At 64.0% G+C, this 19,664-nt stretch overlaps 4 protein-coding genes across 13 annotated transcripts; 1 reads left to right on the top strand and 3 right to left on the bottom strand.

Annotated features, from left to right (window-relative positions):
• Positions 1–174: 174 nt before the first annotated feature.
• LRRC14 (leucine rich repeat containing 14) lies at positions 175–4,395 on the bottom strand. Of its 10 annotated transcripts, none has more exons than XM_081792154.1 (5): positions 4,141–4,395; positions 3,702–3,732; positions 2,133–2,353; positions 1,367–1,968; positions 175–1,274 (listed from the first exon to the last, which is right to left on the bottom strand). In XM_081792154.1, the coding sequence occupies exons 1-5, from the start codon at positions 4,393–4,395 to the stop codon at positions 707–709; spliced, it is 1,677 nt and encodes a 558-aa protein (XP_081648280.1). In that variant the 3' UTR covers positions 175–706. The 10 variants fall into 10 exon arrangements, with proteins under 10 accessions (XP_081648280.1, XP_081648283.1, XP_081648286.1 ...); XM_081792157.1 differs by having other exon boundaries at positions 1,367–1,951; positions 2,133–2,486; positions 3,381–3,732; positions 4,141–4,210; XM_081792160.1 differs by having other exon boundaries at positions 1,367–1,951; positions 2,133–2,486; positions 4,141–4,194.
• On the top strand, positions 4,371–10,813 carry RECQL4 (RecQ like helicase 4). Its single transcript, XM_081792148.1, is given in 23 exon segments — positions 4,371–4,477; positions 4,542–4,575; positions 4,664–4,764; positions 4,977–5,120; positions 5,365–5,961; positions 5,964–6,137; positions 6,209–6,335; positions 6,465–6,578; positions 6,683–6,814; positions 6,899–6,991; positions 7,069–7,205; positions 7,656–7,739; positions 7,822–8,001; positions 8,080–8,259; positions 8,332–8,446; positions 8,551–8,813; positions 8,896–9,172; positions 9,252–9,381; positions 9,463–9,632; positions 9,712–9,892; positions 9,975–10,122; positions 10,299–10,407; positions 10,496–10,813. Coding segments are annotated over 23 exon segments (3,699 nt in total). The 5' UTR covers positions 4,371–4,393; the 3' UTR covers positions 10,621–10,813.
• A 97-nt stretch (positions 10,814–10,910) lies between these two features.
• SLC33A2 (solute carrier family 33 member 2) lies at positions 10,911–13,345 on the bottom strand. Its single transcript, XM_081792167.1, has 5 exons — positions 12,142–13,345; positions 11,621–11,768; positions 11,411–11,535; positions 11,234–11,343; positions 10,911–11,127 (listed from the first exon to the last, which is right to left on the bottom strand). Exons 1-5 carry the CDS (start codon positions 12,821–12,823, stop codon positions 10,954–10,956), a joined length of 1,239 nt encoding a protein of 412 aa, XP_081648293.1. The 5' UTR covers positions 12,824–13,345; the 3' UTR covers positions 10,911–10,953.
• Positions 13,346–14,803: 1,458 nt separating this feature from the next.
• Positions 14,804–19,421, bottom strand: GPT (glutamic--pyruvic transaminase). The gene is made up of 12 exons (XM_081792171.1): positions 18,127–19,421; positions 17,470–17,635; positions 17,236–17,325; positions 17,048–17,156; positions 16,733–16,866; positions 16,324–16,567; positions 16,116–16,195; positions 15,899–16,035; positions 15,618–15,792; positions 15,367–15,522; positions 15,135–15,247; positions 14,804–15,064 (listed from the first exon to the last, which is right to left on the bottom strand). The coding sequence occupies exons 1-12, from the start codon at positions 18,168–18,170 to the stop codon at positions 14,974–14,976; spliced, it is 1,539 nt and encodes a 512-aa protein (XP_081648297.1). The 5' UTR covers positions 18,171–19,421; the 3' UTR covers positions 14,804–14,973.
• Positions 19,422–19,664: the final 243 nt, after the last annotated feature.

Raw genomic sequence — 19,664 nt, 5'->3', positions numbered from 1 at the left:
AGGACCTGGGGCCTCCCCAAGGTGGGAGAGGCGAAGGGCTGTGGAGGTGCCCAGGAAAGGGGGAGGGGGACAGCAGACCGGAAGACAGCTGTTACCCAGTGGCTACGCTGGAGGGGACAGCAGAGCCAGTGACATGTCATTCTGACCAGTTAGGACAGAAAAAAACACCACAAATTTAAGTTCCAAACACACTGCACATTTGTACCTTAATGACACCCGCTGGCTCCAAAGCCCAGCCAGGTTGTCTCCCGGGTGCCAGGGCAGAGAGAACCATGAAAGGCTCCAGTGCGTGGGGACCCAACCCACCCTGAAGCAGGTCCCTGTTCCAGCTTCAACCCCAGAGCAGTCTGTTCTTGGGAAGGGCCCAGACAGAACACCCTCTCAGCTCACAGCTGGGACCCCAGAAACATTCCAAAGAGAGGACCAGGACACCAGAGGGCAGCCAAGTGCACCCAAACCAAGCCTGGCCTTAACAGGCCTGGAATCCAGCCCTTAAGCCCACAGTCAGCCAGTCAGGGGAACAGGTACAGGGCAAAACCTCGCAAGGTGCTCCACCAAGCATCGGAAGGCTGTGAGAGCCCAAGAGCAAGGAAACCAGAGACCAGTGACTCCGTGTCAGGCCTCCAACAGGGTCCCAGCAAAGGCTCTGTCTACCTAAGGCAGGGAGGGGTCTCCAGCAGCCCTGAACACCAGGACAGCCTGGAGGTCATAGGCTGAAGTAGTCTGCGGCCAGGCGCCCATAAATGTCAGTGGTCCAGAGCACATGAGCACGACCTGAGGCCAGTAGCAGCTGGTGCAACTCCGCCTCCACACGAGCAAACTTCTCCTCATTGATGGAAGCTTCCAGCAGGACAGAGGCAGGCGGTGGCCAGGGCAAACCCTCATAGCAGTCCACAGGGAAGGGGTGCACCACCGTGCGTAGCTCAGCCTGCACTACTGAATCCCGTAGGAGCTCCTTGAGGCCCGCCATGGACAGTGGGTTGCCATAGAGACCGAGGTAGCGGAGGCTGGTACAGCGCGTCAACACAGGGAGCGTGGCCAGCAGCTGGGTATCAGCAAGCTGGCACTCAGTCAGCTCAAGGTGTAGCAGTGTGGCTGCTGCTGCCTGCAGCAGACCCTGGAAAGGCTCCAGCTGGCTGCCGGACAGGTCGTTGCCACTAAGGTCCAACTTCTTGAGGTGGACAGCATGGGGGCTCCGTGCCAGGAAGCGCAGATCCTCGGGCAGCAGGGCACAGAAGGCCAGCTCCAGGCTCTCCAAGGGACTCTGCAGGGTGCTATAACAGGGGACACAGGTCACAACCAAGTAGGACCAGGGCAGGGTCTCGGAAGAGGGGAAAAGGACAGGGCAATAGTGGGGCTTGCTCACCTGAGCAGCTGGTCCAGCCGCCCCGAGAGAAGAGAGGAGCCCATGCTGAGCTCCCGCAGACAAGTGAAGCGGCCCATCTGGGCCAGGAAGTAGCGAAAGTTGTCCTCGCCATCCACAGAGGGCTGCCTCGAGTCCCCGTGCACATAGTGCAGCCGTAGGCTGGCCAGGTGCTGGAATCGGGCCACATGTGGGATGATAACAGACAGGCCACGCAGGCCCAAGTTGTTAAAGCGCAGGTCCACACGGCGCAGGCAGCCCGCATCCAGCAGCTGCAGCAAAGCCACAGTGTTGCGCATGGGCAGGTCCTCAGCCCGCAGGTCCCGGCAGCAGAGCCGCAGGGGACTGCCCACACTGCTCCGGAGTGCCTCCCGCAGGAACGAGTAAGAGGCCCGGTTCACCCGCAGGTCCACACGAACCTCCACAGGAATGGGGGCCGGCCCAGGATCCGCAGTCCCGCCCTGCTGCTGTGCTATGCAGGTGCGGGCCACAGCTGCTGTGCAGTCCCACATGCTCATGGTGCCAGGGTCCTGCTCCACGCCGTCATCCAGTAGGCCCGTCATGTCCAGCACCCGCAGGGCATGCTTCCTGGGAGCACGGGTAGGCTGAAGCAGGAGACAGAGAAGCAGAACCCACACCCACTCCCAGCCACCTTGGGACAGAAGCCACATGCCTGTTTCCGCACTGAGCTCTTGCACTCGCCTGGAACCTCAGGGGGGAACCCTCTCTGTACCCCCCGTGCCTGAGAGCCCCTCAGGTGCACCCATACCTGCAGAGAGGCTGTGTGCCAGCCTCGGTCTCTGGGGTGTGGAGCCGGGCTGTCAGCCCCAGGATCACAGCCTGCATGCTCTCTGTGCTGGGGCGCTCTTGCAGCAAGGCCCGGCTGCAGTGAGCACATTCCTGCAGCAGCTGCTGGAAGCTGAGCAGCGGGAAGGGCCATGTGTGCACCAGCTCGCGAAGCACAACAGTCTTCTTGTCCATGAAGGCCACCTTGAACAGCAGGGGGAAGAGCTCTCGAGGCAGCAGGGGTAGGGCCTGGCAGGCAGCTGGCTGACACTGGAGCACCTGCCGCGTGCTCAGGAACACAAGCGTGTGCATGGCGCCGGGCCAGGCAGGAAGCCACCTGCAGGGAAGGGCCCTTCAGCGGGGAGGACAGACCCCAGGCCACCACCCGGCCATAGCCTCCTCCATCGCTGGTGGTGGGAAAACCCAGCGTGGTGCTTAGCACAGAGTTGGCACTCAATGGAGGACCGTGGCACCAAAAAGCAAGTGCTAGGTGCCTAACAATGGGTTGAACTGAATGAAACTAGGAACGGGGCCGCCCCCCCAGTTCCCTACTTCCAGAAGCATGGTGCCTCTTTAGGAAAACTTAGCCATCAAACAGTACATAAATAGCACAACACCAAAAATGACCACTTGCCTGGGTGTGCTTTTGATGACGGTTGCTCTGCAGGACCCCCCCCCCCCCCCAACGTCTGTACTTCAGGCCTCACAAAGCTGCTTATCAGAGATCCTCTTTTCTTCAAAACCAGAATAAAGCTCACAAAGCACACAAACACTAGAGGGGCTAAGATACTCCCAAGGGGCGGGAACCTGCCCCACCCTCCTCCAGCTCTTGCAGGTGGTCCTTGGACAGGAACTGGAAGCACTGACGCAGCTTAATAAATACCAGCATAGGTAAAAAGCACTGGTACCCAGGGAACATTGTGTCCAGACAGCCTGAGTAACCCAAGCCTTCAGCATGACCCTCAGTCCTAACTACTATGGTCCAGTAGTACTGCCAAGCATGGAGATCTTTGCAGACTTACAGAAAAACAAACAGCAAACCTCATCCACCAAAGTCTTTGTCACCTGTCTAAACACCTCCCTTTTCCCTAAAAAACCACAGTGACTCTCACACCTATAGGATTCATAAGACCCCAGGCCAGGAATTGTTCAGATGAGTAGAGGCAGCAGCAGAAAGCGCATCCAAGTTAACGAGGGGCATATAAAAAAGGCCTGGGACCCCGGGGGGTACCTGGATATCAGCTCTGTTACTGACTTCAGCAGCAATAACAGCCAGTGGACTCTCAGCGGGCCAAACATCTCATCCTCAAAACTGCTTCCCAGTCATCCCCCCAGAAACAGATTAGAAAACTAAGCCCTAAATCTTGCCCGGCCAAGGTCACAGCCTGGGCGATGAGCTCAGGGAAGAGGGAGCAGTCGGGCCCCAGAGTCCCTGTTCTTCCGGACCTCATACACAACGAAAGTCCTTAGGGCACTGGTTCTTGAGACGCCCCGAACGTCAACCCTCGGCCTTGCTCTGCCTGTAGACAATTCTCGCGAGGACGACTCATACCTCGCTGTGACAGGACAGACCAACCGAGCACCTGTCACGAGAGGAAACGAAAGCAGCCAGTGTGGTCACCATGGGAGGAGCCTCTTGTGTGGTGGCCGCCGCCCCCTCCCGCCGGCCCGCGGCTCCCGGCGTTTGCTCCAAGACGCCCCCCGCCCGGCTCCTCCCGGGCTCGAGCCGAGGGACACCATCAATGCGACGCCCTCCTCCTCCCGGACGGGATATGCCCCTCGAAGCCGGTGCGTCGCCCCCCGGGGCCCGAGGTCGCTCTGCCCGACGCAGGGCTCCAGATCCTTCCCCACCCCGCGAACGAACCGCCCGACTCCCGCTCCCGCCTCCCGGGCGGCGCCCGCCCCGAGCACCCGCGCCTGCTTCGTGCAGCCAGGGAGGGCCGGGGGCGCACGCCGCCCCGCTCCATCCCCAGCCGGCCGCCCGCGCTCACCGGCCCCACAGCCGCTACGACCGCCACCGGCCCCGCCTCACGGTCCGCCGCGCCCCGCCCAGCGCCTCCGCGCACCGCGATGACGTAGCCACCACCCATTGGTCTTCCCATGAGGGTCCCACTGATTGGCTGTCCCGGAGGAGGCTGCCCAGACGCCCCGCCTCCGACGCTGCGGGACGCCCCCATTGGCTGGCGGCCGGCGTCTCCCTCGCGGCGGGAGATTTGCGGGGCCCGCGGCCGCGGGGCGAGCGCCATGGAGCGACTGCGGGACGTGCGGGAGCGGCTGCAGGCTTGGGAGAGCGCGTTCCGGCGGCGGCGCGGGAGGCGGCCGGGCCAGGTGCGGGCTGTCCGGGGACGGGGGGTTGAGGGTGCGGCCTCCGGCTGACGCGCTCCCTTCACAGGAGGACGTGGCGGCGGCGCCTGAGGATACCCGGGGTGAGCCCGCCGACGCGGGGCGGAAGGAGGGGCGCAGGGTGGGTGGGGCGACCGGCGGCCCCCCAGTAACCCTTCACCCCATCCCCAGCGCTCTACCGGGAGTACCGCGCCCTGAAGGAGGCCCTGAAGGAGGCAGAAGGGGTCGGACCCCGCGGCCCCAAGCAATCGCTTCCCGTGCAGGCAGAGGAGGTACCCAGGCCTTGACGCCCCAGCCTCCCGGCCAGTCTCCTGCGTGGCAGAGCCCAGAGGAGCCGTGAACGAGCCTGTGTGGGGCACAGAACATTGGGGGAGGACTGGACATGGTGGAGGAGGGCCTGGGGGCTGGGGAAGGGAGCTGGGGACAACTCTGCCCCTCGCACCAGCCTTTCTCCCGCTCGGACTCCCACCGCCTCTTCTTGCAGGTGCCAGAACCCAGCTGCTGGGGGCCCCACTTGAATCGGGCTGCGACCCACAGTCCACATCCTCCTCTTTCTGGGCCAAGCCGGCCAGGGTCTGTGCGGGACTACGGAGAGAGGCTTAAGGCCAACCTCAAGGGCACCCTGCAGGTGAGAGCTAAGAGCCAGGCAGTCAGTGCATCCAACCTGTACCCAGAGCTACTCTCCACTTAGTGACCGGACCCCCAGATACCCTTTTCTGCTAACCCTTCCACGCACATGTGCCTGTGCAAACGTGCACACGTACGCTCTTGCAGCACTAATCAGGCGGAAACTTCTGGGGGGAGTTCAGGTCGGCGGCAGCCTGGAGACCTGAGTTCCTGCTTGTTGGTCTGTTCCCCCGCACCCCCACCAGGCTGGGCCAGCCCTGAGCCGCATACCCCGGACTCCACGAAGACCCTCGTCCGAGATGCCCACCCCAAGGCCACCAGGTGCAGGGGCTGCCCTCATCTCTCCAGAAGAAGTCAGTGAGGTGCCCTTGCAGCCTGCTGGGCCCCAGCTGAGGCTGGGCTGCCTCCAGCAGCTACAGGCATCCTTGAGCCTGCGACTGGGCTCCCTAGACCCTGGCTGGCTGGAGCGGTGTCACAATGGGGCCCCAGATTTTCTGGGGGCTTCCAAGGCCTGCCAGCCTAACTTGGGTGTAGAGCAGTCACAGTCTCTGACTTCATGTGTCCCACCTGTCCCTGGTCCCAGCACTAGCCCTGAGGCTCAAGCCCTACAGACAGCTGGAGTCAGTGCAGGGAGCCCCCAACCTGGCGACAGTCAAGGCAAGAGGTGGACACGGAACAGGGAGCCAGAGGGGAGCCCTGCACAGGCCCAGCAAGACAGTGGCCAAATAGGACCCCTGCCTGAGGAAGCTGGGACTGCAGAACATGCAGAAGACCCTTCGGGAAAACCCCTGTGGGCACAGCGCCCCAGTGGCGCCACAGCCTCCAGGTACCACAGCTTCAGCCTCCCAGTAGGGTCACCTTAAGTCGAGCCAGGTTGGGGCAGGCTTGGGGCATGGCCCACTTGTACATCCCTTCTAGAGTAGCTGTGCGGAACGGAGGTAATTACGTGCGGCTCAACATGAAGCAGAAACGCTACGTGCGGGGCCCGGCTCTCCGTGGAAGGCTCCTCCGCAAGCAGGTGAGGTGCTGGCAGGCACTCCCTTCACCCCTACTGCCTCTTGCCACGTGACCCTCTCTTATGGCCCCCAGATGTGGAAGCAGAAGTGGCAAAAGAAAGGGGAGCATTTTGTAGGTGGTCGGCCCAGAGCCACACTCAAGAATTCTTGCTTCCGGTGTGGGCAGCTAGGCCACTGGTCATCCCAGTGCCCCCAACCAGGTGAGACCTCTGCTCTGGTGGTGGGCCGGGCTGAGGTTTTTGGAGAGGACTTGTACTCTTGCGGGGGGGGGGGGGGGAGCACCTGTAGCTCAAGTGAAAGATTCTATCTGCTTCTTCTACCTAACCTAGAGCATACCCAAGCCCCCCAGAAGAAAGGTGGTGAGAATGAAGACGCCACACAGACCCTGCTCACTTTGGAGGAAGTAGTCCAGAGGACGGGCAGTGCCAGCTGCCGACTCCCTGGTGAATGAAGGGGTGGAGGGCAGGTTGTAGCTAGGTATGTTTTTGCTAGAATGACCCCAGCCCAGCCTGGAGTTCCCACACCACCCTTTTCCATCTGTTTCTAGTGAGTGAGAAAGATCCAGAGCCTGTTGGGCCTGAGCTGTTGGTCACCGTGGAACAGCCTGTGCCCCGGGTGCCCTGCCTGCCCCCTACCGTGCCACCACTTTACCCACCAGGGCCCTCTGGGCAAGTGGCAGGTGAGCAGATGCTTTTCAGCCGAGAGCCTTTACTGGGGGATGGGGGCAACTTGAGGCCATGCTGACCAACACCTGTGTCCACAGAGACGCCAGCTGAGGTATTCCAGGCCCTGGAGCAGCTAGGGCACCGTGCCTTCCGCCCCGGACAGGAGCATGCGGTCATGCGGATCCTCTCTGGTGAGCTTGGCTGTTGGGGGATGGGACAGGGCCAAGGCCTGGCCACAGGATAGCACACTGACCCTTGTTCCCACCAGGCATATCCACACTGCTGGTGTTGCCCACCGGTGCTGGCAAGTCCTTGTGCTACCAGCTCCCTGCGCTGCTTTATGCCCGGCGGAGCCCCTGCCTCACACTGGTCATCTCTCCCCTCCTGTCTCTCATGGACGACCAGGTGCGCAGACGGGACCCCTCCAGCACATGCAGAAGGCAGGAACCAGTGCCCACTGCTCTTCCGACCCTTTGGGGCTGCTGTCAGTTACTTGGCCGGAGCTGTAGAGAGCTCAGCTATTCTCAACCTGCCAGCTCTGTCCATGGTCCCCGGCCTGGCAATGGTCCAAGGGCAGCAGGGACACAGCTGGCCAGACCTGAGTCCACCCCCAAGAGGAGCAGCTCTTGGGAGGGAGGACGTCCCCAGTGGGGCCTGTCTGCTCTTGGCACTCCTGAACCGAGGCTCATAGGGGGCTCTGAATCCTTAGTCACAGGATCTACGAGCTGGGATTTTTCTCCCTAGGGAGCCCAGGTTGAAGATGGCAACAGCTGTCAGGCCAAGCACCATTGAGCGCTGTTTGAGGAAGAGCAGGGGGAGGGTGGCTTGCAACCGGTTGTCCTTTTGTACCCACAGGTGTCTGGCCTGCCCCCATGCCTGAAGGCAGCCTGCATCCATTCAGGCATGACCAGGAAGGAGCGGGACTCTGCCCTGAAGAAGGTGAGGGAGGGGCCTTACACAGCAAGATGGGTAGGGACAGAAGGCAGGCCCTCGATGATGCTCCTGACCTTGCCGTCCTCAGGTTCAGGCGGCCCAGGTGCACGTTCTGATGCTGTCACCCGAGGCACTGGTTGGGGCTGCGGCAGGGACCCCTGGCTCCCTCCCTCAGCTGCCTCCCGTTGCCTTTGCCTGTGTCGACGAGGCCCACTGCCTGTCCCAGTGGTCCCACAACTTCCGGCCCTGCTACCTGCGTGTCTGCAAGGTGAGTCTTCTTTGGGGTACAAGTGAAGGGGCAAGGGAGGGTGGGTGGGGCACCTTCACTGGCTCCTCTCCCACACAGGTGCTGCGGGAACACATGGGTGTCCGCTGCTTTCTGGGTCTTACAGCCACGGCTACGCACAGCACCTCAAGAGACATAGCTCAGCGTCTAGGCGTGGCTGAGGAGCATGTCCTCAGAGGGCCAGTCACCATCCCCACCAACCTGTACCTCTCTGTGTCCACGGACAGGAACCCAGACCAGGTGAGTGGACACACCGGGGCCTGGCAGAGGCACTGCCTCTGACAGCCCGTGCTGACCGCTGTCGCCCACCAGGCTTTGGTGACACTGCTGCAGAGTGATCGTTTTCGCGACCTGAGCTCTGTCATCGTCTACTGCAACAGACGCGAAGACACGGAGCGCATTGCTGCGCTGCTCCGCACCTGCCTGCGTGAGGCCTGGGACCTGGGGCCTAGAGGGGAGGTCAGCAGGGCTGTGCCCCACGGACCTGCCCCAGGAACACGTTCTACCCAACTGTCTGTGTCTTCTCTGCAGGCCAGGCCCCGGAAGCTGTGGCCGAAGCCTACCACGCCGGCATGTGTGCCCGGGAGCGGCGGCGGGTGCAGCAGGCCTTCATGGAGGGCCGGCTGCGGGTGGTGGTGGCCACAGTGGCCTTCGGGATGGGGCTGGACCGGCCAGACGTGCGGGCCGTGCTGCACCTGGGGCTGCCCCCCAGCTTTGAGAGCTACGTGCAGGCTGTGGGCCGGGCTGGACGGGACGGCCAGCCCGCACACTGCCACCTCTTTCTACAGCCCCAGGTTCTTACTTGCCCCACTTGAGCTCCCCCCACCCCACCCCACCCCACCCCACCGCCCCACGTTTACAGCTATTCTTTCACAGGGTCAAGACCTGCAGGAGTTGCGTAGACACGTGCATGCCGAGGCCTCCGACTTCCTTGCCGTGAAGAAGTTGGTACAGTGCTCGTTCCCACCCTGCACCTGCACCCATGCCCAACAGCCCCCAGAGCAGGAGGGAGCCAAGAGCCAAGACAGGCCTGTGACCGTGTCCCCGAGCGAGGCCGAGCAAGCCAGCAACAAAGGCCTAGCCCAGTGCCTGGGTCATGAGCGGGCACTCCCAGTGCAGCCGCTGGTGCAGGCCCTGGACATGCCTGAGGAGGGTGAGGAACTGGGGGCAGGAGTGGGTACCTCCCCACATCCCCACGTCCCTGTGTCCCCTAAGCCTTGCTCTGCCTCCAGCCATTGAGACCCTGCTGTGCTACCTGGAGCTACACCCACAGCGCTGGCTGGAGCTGCTGGCACCCACCTATGCCTACTGCCACCTGCGCTGCCCTGGGGGCCTCCCCCAGCTCCAGGCCCTGGCCCGCAGGTGAGCACACATCCCACCCCAGGCTGGGGCCAGGGACACAGGACCAGGGCTGCTAATCACATATCCCTTTCCCTGGGACAGGTGTCCTCCACTGGCGGTCTGGTTAGCCCAGCAGCCACAGGAAAACATAGGTGAAGGAAGCTATTCCGTAGAGTTTGACGTGGTTAAGTTGGCCGACTCGATGGGCTGGAAGCTCGCCCCTGCAAAGCAGGCTCTCCGTCAACTGCAGTGGCACCCAGAGCCCAGGACAGGTGAGCCTTGCCCCCAACCCTGCTTGGACCCAGCCCTGCTTGCCGCCCTCCTGCCTGTGTCTCACAAGCTCTCTGACAGGTGCACATCGGGACACAGGGGTGCTGGTGGAGTTCCGGGAGCTCGCCTTCTGTCTGCACAGCCCCGGAGACCTGACAGCCCACGAGAAGGACCAGATCTGTGACTTCCTATATGAACGTGTACAAACCCGTGAGCAGGAGGCCCTGGCACGCCTGCGACGCACCTTCCAGGCCTTTCACAGGTGCAGGAGAGGTGGGCGGGGCCTGAGGCCACCCCCACTTCCCCCTCTGGTGAACCTCGCTGACAGATTCCTCTCACCCCAGTGTAGCCTTCCCCAGCTGCGGGCCCTGCTTGGAGCAGCCTGATGAGGAGCACAGTGCCAGGCTCAAGGCTCTGCTCAGCGGCTACTTCGAGGAAGAGGGGCCAGGAGGCATGGAGGACGAGCAGGGCCCAGAGCCAGGACAGGCCAGGGTGAGTGCCAGCCCCTCCCGGGGGGTTGAAGAGAGGACACAGGCCTGCAGTGAGGTCAGGCAGCAAAGTGCGTGCACACGCTTACACACTCTGTCTCCTGCCTTGCACCACGGTGGGCTGTGCGGAACTTGGTGCTGTGGAAGCGTGGGCTGGCCTCACGTGCCTGCCACCCACAGATCCAGGACTGGGAGGACCAGATACGCCAGGACATCCGCCATCTCCTGTCCTCGTGGCCAGACCAGCAGTTCTCGGGCAGGGCTGTGGCCCGTATCTTCCATGGCATCGGTGAGGGCCTGGGAGGCTGGGTTCGGACATGGGCAGGGGCCAGGTCTGGCCCAGAGTCCTCAGGGCCGTGTCTCCCACTCCACCACAGGAAGCCCCTGCTATCCAGCCCAGGTGTACGGGCGGGACCGGCGTTTCTGGAGAAAACACCTGCATCTGAGCTTCCGTGCCCTGATGCGTTTAGCTACAGAGGAGATCCTGCTGTGGGGCCACTGACCACCCTGCCGCAGGCCAGCCCTGCTCCCCCATGTCACACACAGGGGGCTGTGTGGCCACCGTGCGGAGGGAGCCAGGTGTGGCAGTTTATCAGGGAAAAGAGAAGGGACATTTGTGGCCAAGACAGTGACTGACTACTTGGGCAAAGCCCACCACCAGAAGCGGGGCGAAGGGGCCCCAAAACGCGGAATAAAAAAAGCTCAAGTCATTCTTAGGAACCCTCTTTTCTTATGGGGCAGCCCCCACAGCCTGAGGACAGCCTTGCCCATCACACATCCCAGACAGCTAGGCCGTGGGCATGCTCAGCTTTATTAGGTGGGCTGGCCACCCAGCTCAGGCCAGGGTGCTGGGTGCCAGACCCAGATACAGAATGGGCATGCCTGAGAGAGCAAGGAAGAGGGAGAAGCAGAGATGCAGCCCCAGGCTGTCAGCCAGGGCTCCAGCCAGTGTGCCCAGGAACAGCTTCCCCAGCAGCTCCAGAGTGGCCAGGAGGCTGTAGTGTGTGGCCTGCGAGGGTGGGGTGGGGTGGGGTGGGGTGGGGTGTGAGATCAAATGAGGGCTTGCTTGGATCCCAGCCCTGCAGCCCCTGGGCATCCCAGCCACACCGTCTTACCTGCAGGGCACTGGGTGCCAGCTGGCTGCAGTGCATCATCAGGGTGAATGTGGTGGTTGTAACCAGGCCCCCCAGGAAGTGTTGCAGACACAGGCTCAACAAGGCTGCCCCTGGGAGGGCCAAGATCAGTAGGGCCCGGGACTCTGGACTCCTCCCCTCCCGTGGCCTGCCCCTCACCTCTCAGGACGGTGCTGGGGCCCAGCCTGACCCCCGGGGTGTCCAGGTGGAAGAGCAGGGTGGTCTGGCAGGCCAGACCACCAAGACGGAAGCGAAGCACACACCTCAGCAAAGGCAGTGGTTGCCTGGGGTGGGGAGATGGGGCAGGTCAGGGAGTGTGGGGCAAGGCAGGTGTGAGCAGGTGGGTGGGGCAAGCTGAGGAGGGCTCACCAGTGCCTGGCCAGCAGGGCCCCGCCCAGGGACGAGCCTACAATGGAGCAGACCACAGCGCCCACACCGTTCCACAGGCCCAGCTCTGGAGTAGAGATGCCGTGGTCCAGCAGGAAGAGCGGAAACAAGCTGCTGGCGCCCTGCTCACCTGTGGGGAGAACGCCAGCAGGGGGGCTGCCCACCTCTCTTCACTTGGGGCCTCAGTTGCCTTCCCCTAGCCAGGCCCCTGCCTTGCCCCTGTCCTGGGCCACGGGTGCCAGGAGACAGCTGGGACTGGGCATCAGCCGAGCGTAGGGTCAGCATGAAGCAGCATCTGAGACCCAAGGGGCTATGGCTGGAGCTCACAGAAGCCATGCAGCCAGAGCTGGAGAAGGACCAGAGGCAAACCCCAGCTGCCGAGCCAGGCTGAGCTCCAGCCTACAGTTAGTACCCCAGAAGGCCACAAAACGGGTTCCAGGGCTCCTGGGGATCCACCTGCAGGCTCCCGTCCCTGCTGTTGCCTGACTCAAGGCCTCACTTACCCAGTTTGTAAGTGAGCACAAAGCCTGCTGTCCACAGAGTACCAGGCATGGCCAGCAATTCCTGCAGAAGGTGCAGGGTGCGGAGGGGTCGTTCTGAGGGCTGAGATACAGGCAACTGCTGCAGGGCTGGTGCAGCCCAGACCAGGGCAGCAGCCAACCAATAGATGGCAGCCAGGAGCAGAAAGAGCAGGGGCCAGGAGAGGGTAGGCACGAGGGCCAACAGGCCCCCTCCCGCCAGCACTGCCCCTAGCTTATAAGCGACCACCTGTACTGTGTTACCAGGCCCTAGCTCGGCTGGCTCCAAGAGTTGTACGGCCAGCGTGTCCAGGGCCACGTCCTGCACAGCCGCACCCAGGTTCAGCAGCAGAAGCAGCCCTGCCACGGTGACAGGCAGCCCAGCCCGGCCACCTTCTGCAGGAGGCAGGACTGCCAGCAGCCCACACACCAGGCCCAGAGCAGCCGTGCTGAGCATCAGCCAGACCCTCAGGGAGCCCCGCGTGTCCACCAGTGGGGCCCACACGAGTTTAAACAGCCACGGCAGGTACAGCACTTTGGCCAGTCCCACACGTGTCAGGGAGAGGCCACGCGCCCGCAGCAGCACGGGCAGCAGGCCGGACTGCAGCCCATAGGGCAAGCCTTGCACTAGGTAGAGCCCGGCCAGCGGCAGGAGCTTCCCATGCATGGCCAGGAGCGCGGGGAGCCCGAGGGCGAGTGCTGGGGGATCAGGGGCTGGGGCTGGGCCTGGAATCTGGTGGCCCGGGCTGGGTTCAAGGCCAGGTCAGGGCCCGGATCGGAATCAGAGGTACGGCTTGGAGTAGGGGCAGGCAAAGCGGTTCCGGGTGGGGCCCGCTCCGGTCAGGATGAAGTCAGGGATCATACGGCGTCATGGCTCTTGGGCTGGGCCAGTCAGGTCAGGGCTGTGCAGGCTGGCGTCAGGACCGGTACCCTCGGGTCCGGAGGCGGCGCGCCCTCCATAGACCGCTCTCTACGCAGCCGCGAGATGCGGCGGCCACAGAGCTTGAGAAGCGGGCCAGAGCGCCGGCCGCCCTCGGGCGCCCCCCGTGGCCACTCCGGGCGCGGCCGGGGAGCCTTGAGCACGCGCCGCGGGCAGCCTGGCTGATGTCGAGTCTGTGGCCCATCCCGGTCCTTCCCAAGGTTATCGGGTCCGGCTCCCAGACCCCCTGGACCCACACCCTAACTCTGCAGAAGTGCTTGCTTCCTTGGTGCCTCACCTGGAGCCTGGCTCTGCAGTGTCCACCGGGTCCTTCCGGCAGCCCCCACGGTCTACTACTGCTTACTTCCGCCGCTGGCACCCTCGCCTCCTTCTGGCTGTGCTTCCGGTGCCTTCCTCTAGCCAGTGGCCACAGAGGACCATGAAAGGCAGGTTTGTGTGAAAGGTCTCAGCCGGAGGGACGCAGCCAGCTGCTCCCCGCGACGCCCTCTAGCGTCCAGTGACAAGGCCAGGAGAGGAGGGCAGGCAGGCCCAAGTCCCGCCTGACTCCAGCCGGCTCTGTGGAGGCAGGGGCCCCTCCAAGCGTTTCATGCCTTCTCTCCCCTGCCCACAGCTGCATCCCAGAGGGCTCCCAAGGCCCAGAGGAGGTAGCGGGTGTGGCCCAGGGTTAGGAACCACCTCCAGAGCAGACAGAGCTAGAGTGCTAGTACTGGCTCCTAACCCTTGACCCCGAGGCCAGCCCAACCCTGAGAGCAACAGCTGGTGCAGCCACCGAGTGGGTCTCCTGTCACTTCGACAAGTTTCCTCGTCTGTAAAAAGGGGACTGCCATCCCTCCGTAAGAAGACTGCAGTGACCCACAGAGTGCGCACACCGTAGACACTAGTCCTTGCTCCAGTGGCAAGGACAGAGGGCTGCACACCCGCCAGGGCCTGGGCCTCCCCAGGGTACCCCTCTGTCAGCATTTTACACACTCGTGTTTCCCGGCCCCTGCGCTTGGGCGCTTGGGCTTGGGAGGGGCCTCCACCCTCACTGGCCCCAGGACTGCATTTGCGCTAGGATATCACATCTCACACTTCAAATGCATACAAACAAAGCAAGAGTCGCTTGCTCATTCTTCCTCCCCTCCCCTCCCCTGCTTTCCAGCAGCCTCGGGTGGCAGCACCAGGCCATCTGCCCATTTAGGAGGAAGACCAAGACGTCCTCCCTTGAGTGCTGCCCACCCATCCAGCCAGCTCCAGCCTACAGTTCACTGCTGCCAGGAGAGGTGGACAGTATAGCAAGGGGAGCCAGGCCAGGGGACACAGCTTTCTGTGTCTTCCTTAGGCTACTGTTTCTGATGTGGCCACCCTGGGACTCAGTTCCCCTGTTTCTTTGTCCAGAGTCATCACCAACCCTAACAGAAAGGCCCAGTACCTTCCTTCACGCCTCCTTCTCTTCCTAATTTTTATGTGAAGTTGGCCACTCTCTGCCTTGGGACCAGACACCAGAGTGGAAACGCAGCCCATGAGAGGCACTGCATCTGTTGTAAGGTCACCTCCTCCGGGAGCCCTCCTTGACCACTCCTCCTGAAGGCTGACAAATGTCGCCCGCCCACCCCCCCAGCCCCGCCGCGCAGGCTCTCCAGGCCGGCACAGAACCCCAGCTCAGAAAGGGACTCCGGAGTGGATAAAGGCAGGGGAAGCTCATACAGGTACGCACACCTGAACTAGTCAGGCTGCTTCATAGCTTTATTGGGGGCCTGCAGAAAGGCAGGGGGCCCAGCCCCACAGGCAGCAGGAGCAAGTCCTGAGGGCTCCAGAGACCCCCAGGGCCCTGGGCATGGTAAGTCCAGGGTCGGCCCTGCCGGCCAAGCCTGGCCCCAAAGCGGGGAGGGGAATGGTTAGGAGTACTCTCGGGTGAACTTGGCGTGGAACTGGCTCAGCTTCTCCAGCAGAGGCCGCAGCTTCTCCAAAGGGGGCAGAATGGTCATCCTAAAAAGGGAGGGAGGTAAGCAAAGGTGTTGCGGGCGGCGGGGAGGAGCCGCGCGGGGCCGGGCCTCACCGGAAGTGGTAGGTGCCTTCCTTCTGCCCGAAGCCACTCCCGGGCACCACGCAGATGCCGGTCTCCTCCAGAAGGCGCAAGCAGAAGAACATGTCGGGCGCCAGGCCCAGCTCCTGAGGTCGGGCGGCGGGGAGGAATGGTCAGGGCTCGGCTCCCAGGCCCCGCCCTCCCCCGGGGGGCCCCGCCTCGCCCCGCCCCGCCCCGCCCCGCCCCGCCGGTCTAGGCCCCGGACCTGAGCGCGCTGCACGGCGCGCGGGGGCAGCTGCACGCTAGGGAAGGAGTACATGGCGCCCTGCACCGGGTTGCAGCGGATGCCGGGAGCCTCGTTGAAAACTTGCTCCGTGAGCTTGGCCTTCGCCGCCAGCTCGGCCAGCACCGCCTGCCTCTCCTGCGGCGGCGGAGGGCGGGCCGATCAGGCGGGGGCGGGCCGCGGTCGCGCAGCCCCCTCCGCGCCCCCGCCCCCCTGGGCCCTTTCCCGCTCACCGCCTGGAACTGCGCGAAGGAGGGCTCCGAGGGTGCGGGAGGGCTGACCACCAAGTCCAGCAGGAGTTGGCCCGGCACCGGCGGGCACAGCCGCACGCTCATCAGCTTCTGCATCTGGGACTGCACCGCGGGGTCCATGTTCACCACCTCCACGTAGCCGCCGCGGAACCCACACCTGCGGAAGAGGACAGGTGTTCAGGCAGGGTCGGCGGGGGGGGGGGGGGGGGGGGGCAGGCCGAGGATGGAGGCCGCGAGCCCTCGCCCGCCCGGCCTGCACGCACTCTCCCATGTAGCCTTTGGAGACCGAGTGGAAGGAGGCGAGCTCCTGCTGCGCCGCGTAGGGCGGCCCCATCTCCGTGAGCACCTTCTTGAACGAGTGGAACTGCGAGCCCTCCGCGTACACGTTGTCTTGGTACACCTGGGCGGGCGGACGGGCGTCACGGGGGGCAGCCGCTGCTGCCCTCCGACCGCAAGCCCCAGGCGAGCCCCTGCCAGCACCTCATCCGCCATCAGGAAGAGGCGCTCCTCAAAGGCGAAGCGAATCACGGCCTCGATGCACTCGCGGGCTTGCACCTGCCCTGGGGCGCGGGACATGCAGCAGGTCCGGGTCAGACTCGGGGCGCGGCGCTCAGCGGGGAGGGGGAGCAGGGAGAGAGGGCAGACTGACCGCGGCGGGGGAAGGGGTGGGGGGGAACGGGCGGCGCACCAGTGGGGTTGCCGGGGTTGATAACGCAGAGTGCGCGAGGGCAGCAATGATCCCGCGCCTGGGCCAGGGCGCGCCGCAGCTCGGCCACGTCGAGGGCCCACGCGCGCTCCTCGTCCAGGTAGTAATCCACCTGCACAGCGTTGAGCTCGGCCAGCGCGGCCGAGTAGAGCGGGTACTGAGGGATGGGGATGAGCACACCCGTGCGCGTGCGACCCTCTCCAGCCACCAGCAACTTCAGCACCGTCTGCAGGCCGGATGGGGAGGGGAAGGGAAGACAAGGTTGGTGAGGCCAGGGGCTGCACCTGTCCCCCGCCCCGCCTGGAACCGGTGCCAGGGTGCCAGGAGGAACAGAGTCCTGCCGGCCGCCCAGAAAGAGCCCCGGTGTCCTCCTGCCTCGGCCCTGGCCTACCACGATGGCGTCGCTGGCCCCGGTGGACAGGTAAATGTTACTGGGGTCCGCGGGAATGCCTCCGTCGCGCCGCTCGATGTACCTCGCTACATCCTCCCGGATCAGCTGGATGCCTGAGCTGATGCTGTAGGCCCCTGAGCCAGGAGGCGGGGCAGAGCGGGTGGGAAGAGAGGACACGTGAGGTCCCTTAGCAGCCCTCCCAAAGATCTCCGCCCCTTCCAAGCGGGTGGGCGGATCCACCCCTCCCTTGGGACAGCCTCCCTCCAGCTCCTGCTCCTCCCTGGGGCTTTGGCTGGTTGGGGCACTGGCACTTACCCAGGCTGTGTCCCCCGCACGCCTGCAAGATGCGCTCAGCCCTTCTCTTGGCATCCTCGGGGAAGTCCGGGCTGTTCAGGAGATCGGGGTGGACGCAGAGGGCCAGGACCTGGGAGGAGCGAATGCTGAGGCCCGAGCACGTGGGCCGAGGGGGGAGAGGCGCCGGGGCAATGGCGAGCCAGCCTCACCTGTCGCAGGAAGGTGATGGGCTTCTGCCCCATGGCCTGTGCATCCCCGATGTTGGCGCGAATGACCTCAGTGAAGGGCTTCTTTACCCCCTAAGAGGGAGGGGGCACAGGCAGTGAGAACGGAGCCTTTATTACTCTGGCAGGTCCTTGTCCTAGGTGACTCTGGGGAGGAATGGAGCCGACTCAGCTGCCCAGGTGGAGCCTGGAGGACAATGGTGGGGCCCAGAGCCATACCTGCCGCAGCTCCTGCTCCAGCTCAAGGGCACGCAGCACAATGGGACCTCGCACCGCATACTCCACCTTCCGAACACAGGGGTTCATGGTGTCCAGCGTCAGCACCTTCTCCTTCAGCCCGTTCATTGCAACCTGGCTGTGGTCACCCGCCCTCATGGCCATGACCCTACTCAGACCAGGCAGGAAGGTCAGGATGCGGCAGGATTCGGAAGTGGGGATAGCTGGGTCCGGGCTCAGTGGGCTGGGGCTGGGAAGAGGGAGCCTGAGTAGGGGGGCTCAAGGTAAAGGGCACCCTCTTCACTGCAGCCTGCTGGCCCCACTGAACGGGACAGAAAAGGCTGAAGAAGGAGCTGGGGCCACTGGGCCCCGCCCCACCAGTCTGGGCACAGTTCTGCCCCAGGGAGCCATAGGGAGTGCATGAGGAGGCAGGCGGGGCTTGGGGCGAGGCCCAGTGCCCGCCCAGTGGTGCGCAGCGTCCCCACGATGGGGGGAGCAGGAGACCTACATGGGGGGTAGGGACAGACAGAAGGTTCAAGAAGCTCTAAGGGACCCGGCCTGTGGGGGTGGGGGAGGTGCGCTGAGTGCCCTGAGGGGTTGGCAGGGCTGAGCAGGGCTAAGCCCCAAGGGGAGACGGAGCTGGGGCCTCTGGAGATTTACCCCAGCAGGGCTCTGCCAGGGCCGAGCCCTCTCAGGCCCCCCATCTTTGCTTGGGCTAGCAGGCCTGTCTCCCAGGCAACTGAGCCAGGCCTCTATAGAATCCTGGGGTTATCGGGGGAGGGGAGCAAAAGCTCAGACGCAGGGTTCCATCCGGCCCCTCCCGGGCTGGCAACCATGGCCCATAGGCTGCAAGAGCCCTGTGGTTGGACCTTGGTCCCAGATCAGCAACTGGTAGAGGCCAGAGTCTCCGGGCTGAAGTGTTGGAGGTGGGGGCAGGGCAGCTCTGGGCCTTTGGAGGGCCCTCGGACACCTGGGACACCCGGGACACCTCCACTGCTCTTGGTTGCTGTCCTGCCCTTTCACCAGGCCCCAGCCTAGAGCTGCCCTTGGGTATCCACACCACAGGCCAGGTGACCTCAGTTCCCCTTCCCTGGAGCTCCTGATTGGTAGAGACAAGGGGAAGCAAACAGTGATAGGCCCTCCGAGCCCCACCTTCCCAGGCCCTGAAGGGAGCTGATAGGCCATGCCCAGGGGTGGCTACCCCAACTGCTGACATCTGACAAGGTCAAGGCACCAGCCCTCTGACAGGGGCTGTGGGCAGCCGGTCAGGCCTGGGCTCCTCGGCTCCCGCTGGCTGGAAAGGGAAGAACAGGATCCCCAAGCAGCCAGCCAGTGTCTCACCTCGCACCCCTCGGCTCGGCTCTGTGCTACCTCGGGCCCCCAGCGCACAGGCCTGCCCCTCCAGGACCCAGCAGCCCGAGGCGGAGCCGGCCCCCTCCCGCCCCTGGCAGGAAGGCCCAAGTGGCAGCTGTTAGCAGGTGGGCCTTGGCAGGCGCACCGCCCCACACACTAAATTTACCCAGCAGCCTACCCACTGGCCCGCCCCAGCCCTGCCGAGGACACCCCTCCAACCACTGATGCTCAGGAAAGGGAGGGCCCTGCAGACACAAGGCTGACTGGGTCAATATCCACTGGGGAGGAGAAGGTGACCTCAGCCCATTTCACCCAGCACTGGTGGCCATGCAAAGCTGCCCACCACGGACAAATGAGCTGGAAGTGCCCTCAGCCCTCCCACTCGAGGCCCCTAAAGGGCCCCTGTCACCCTCACACATCGTGCCCAGCCAGCTCAGAATCTGGGCGGCCAACCACTGGCCCCCTTTGCCAGCCCAGGCAGAGGCTGGCGGCCAGGTCCCGGGATCAGGGCTACAGGCCAGGAACAGGGGACTCATCCCCCAGGGAGGTTTCTGACTCTGGCCTTGTACTGATTCTCCCCTCTGGTTATGGCTCGAGTCTTGTGGAAACCGCACCCCCCCCCCCCCCCCGCCCTTCCGAGCCAGGATCCCTGCCCCTGTGGCATGGATACCCCCAGCTGTGACCCGCCCCCCGCCCCCCTGCCCCCTGCCAAGGAATCTCCTTCCAGAGCTCCCTGCTCTTCTCAGGGAAGTGGAGAGTTACAGAGGAGCCTCCAGGAGGCTGGGAGGCAGGGAGGAGGGTGCAGCATAGGCCAGGCTCCTCGCCCAGTGGCCGTGGGCCTCACC

This window comes from Panthera onca, chromosome F2 (genome assembly GCF_046562875.1).
Source record: "Panthera onca isolate mPanOnc1 chromosome F2, mPanOnc1 haplotype 2, whole genome shotgun sequence".
Classification (NCBI taxonomy): Eukaryota; Metazoa; Chordata; class Mammalia; order Carnivora; family Felidae; genus Panthera; species Panthera onca.
Note: the sequence above shows the minus strand (reverse complement) of the source record. Positions and strands in the feature narration are given on the sequence as shown.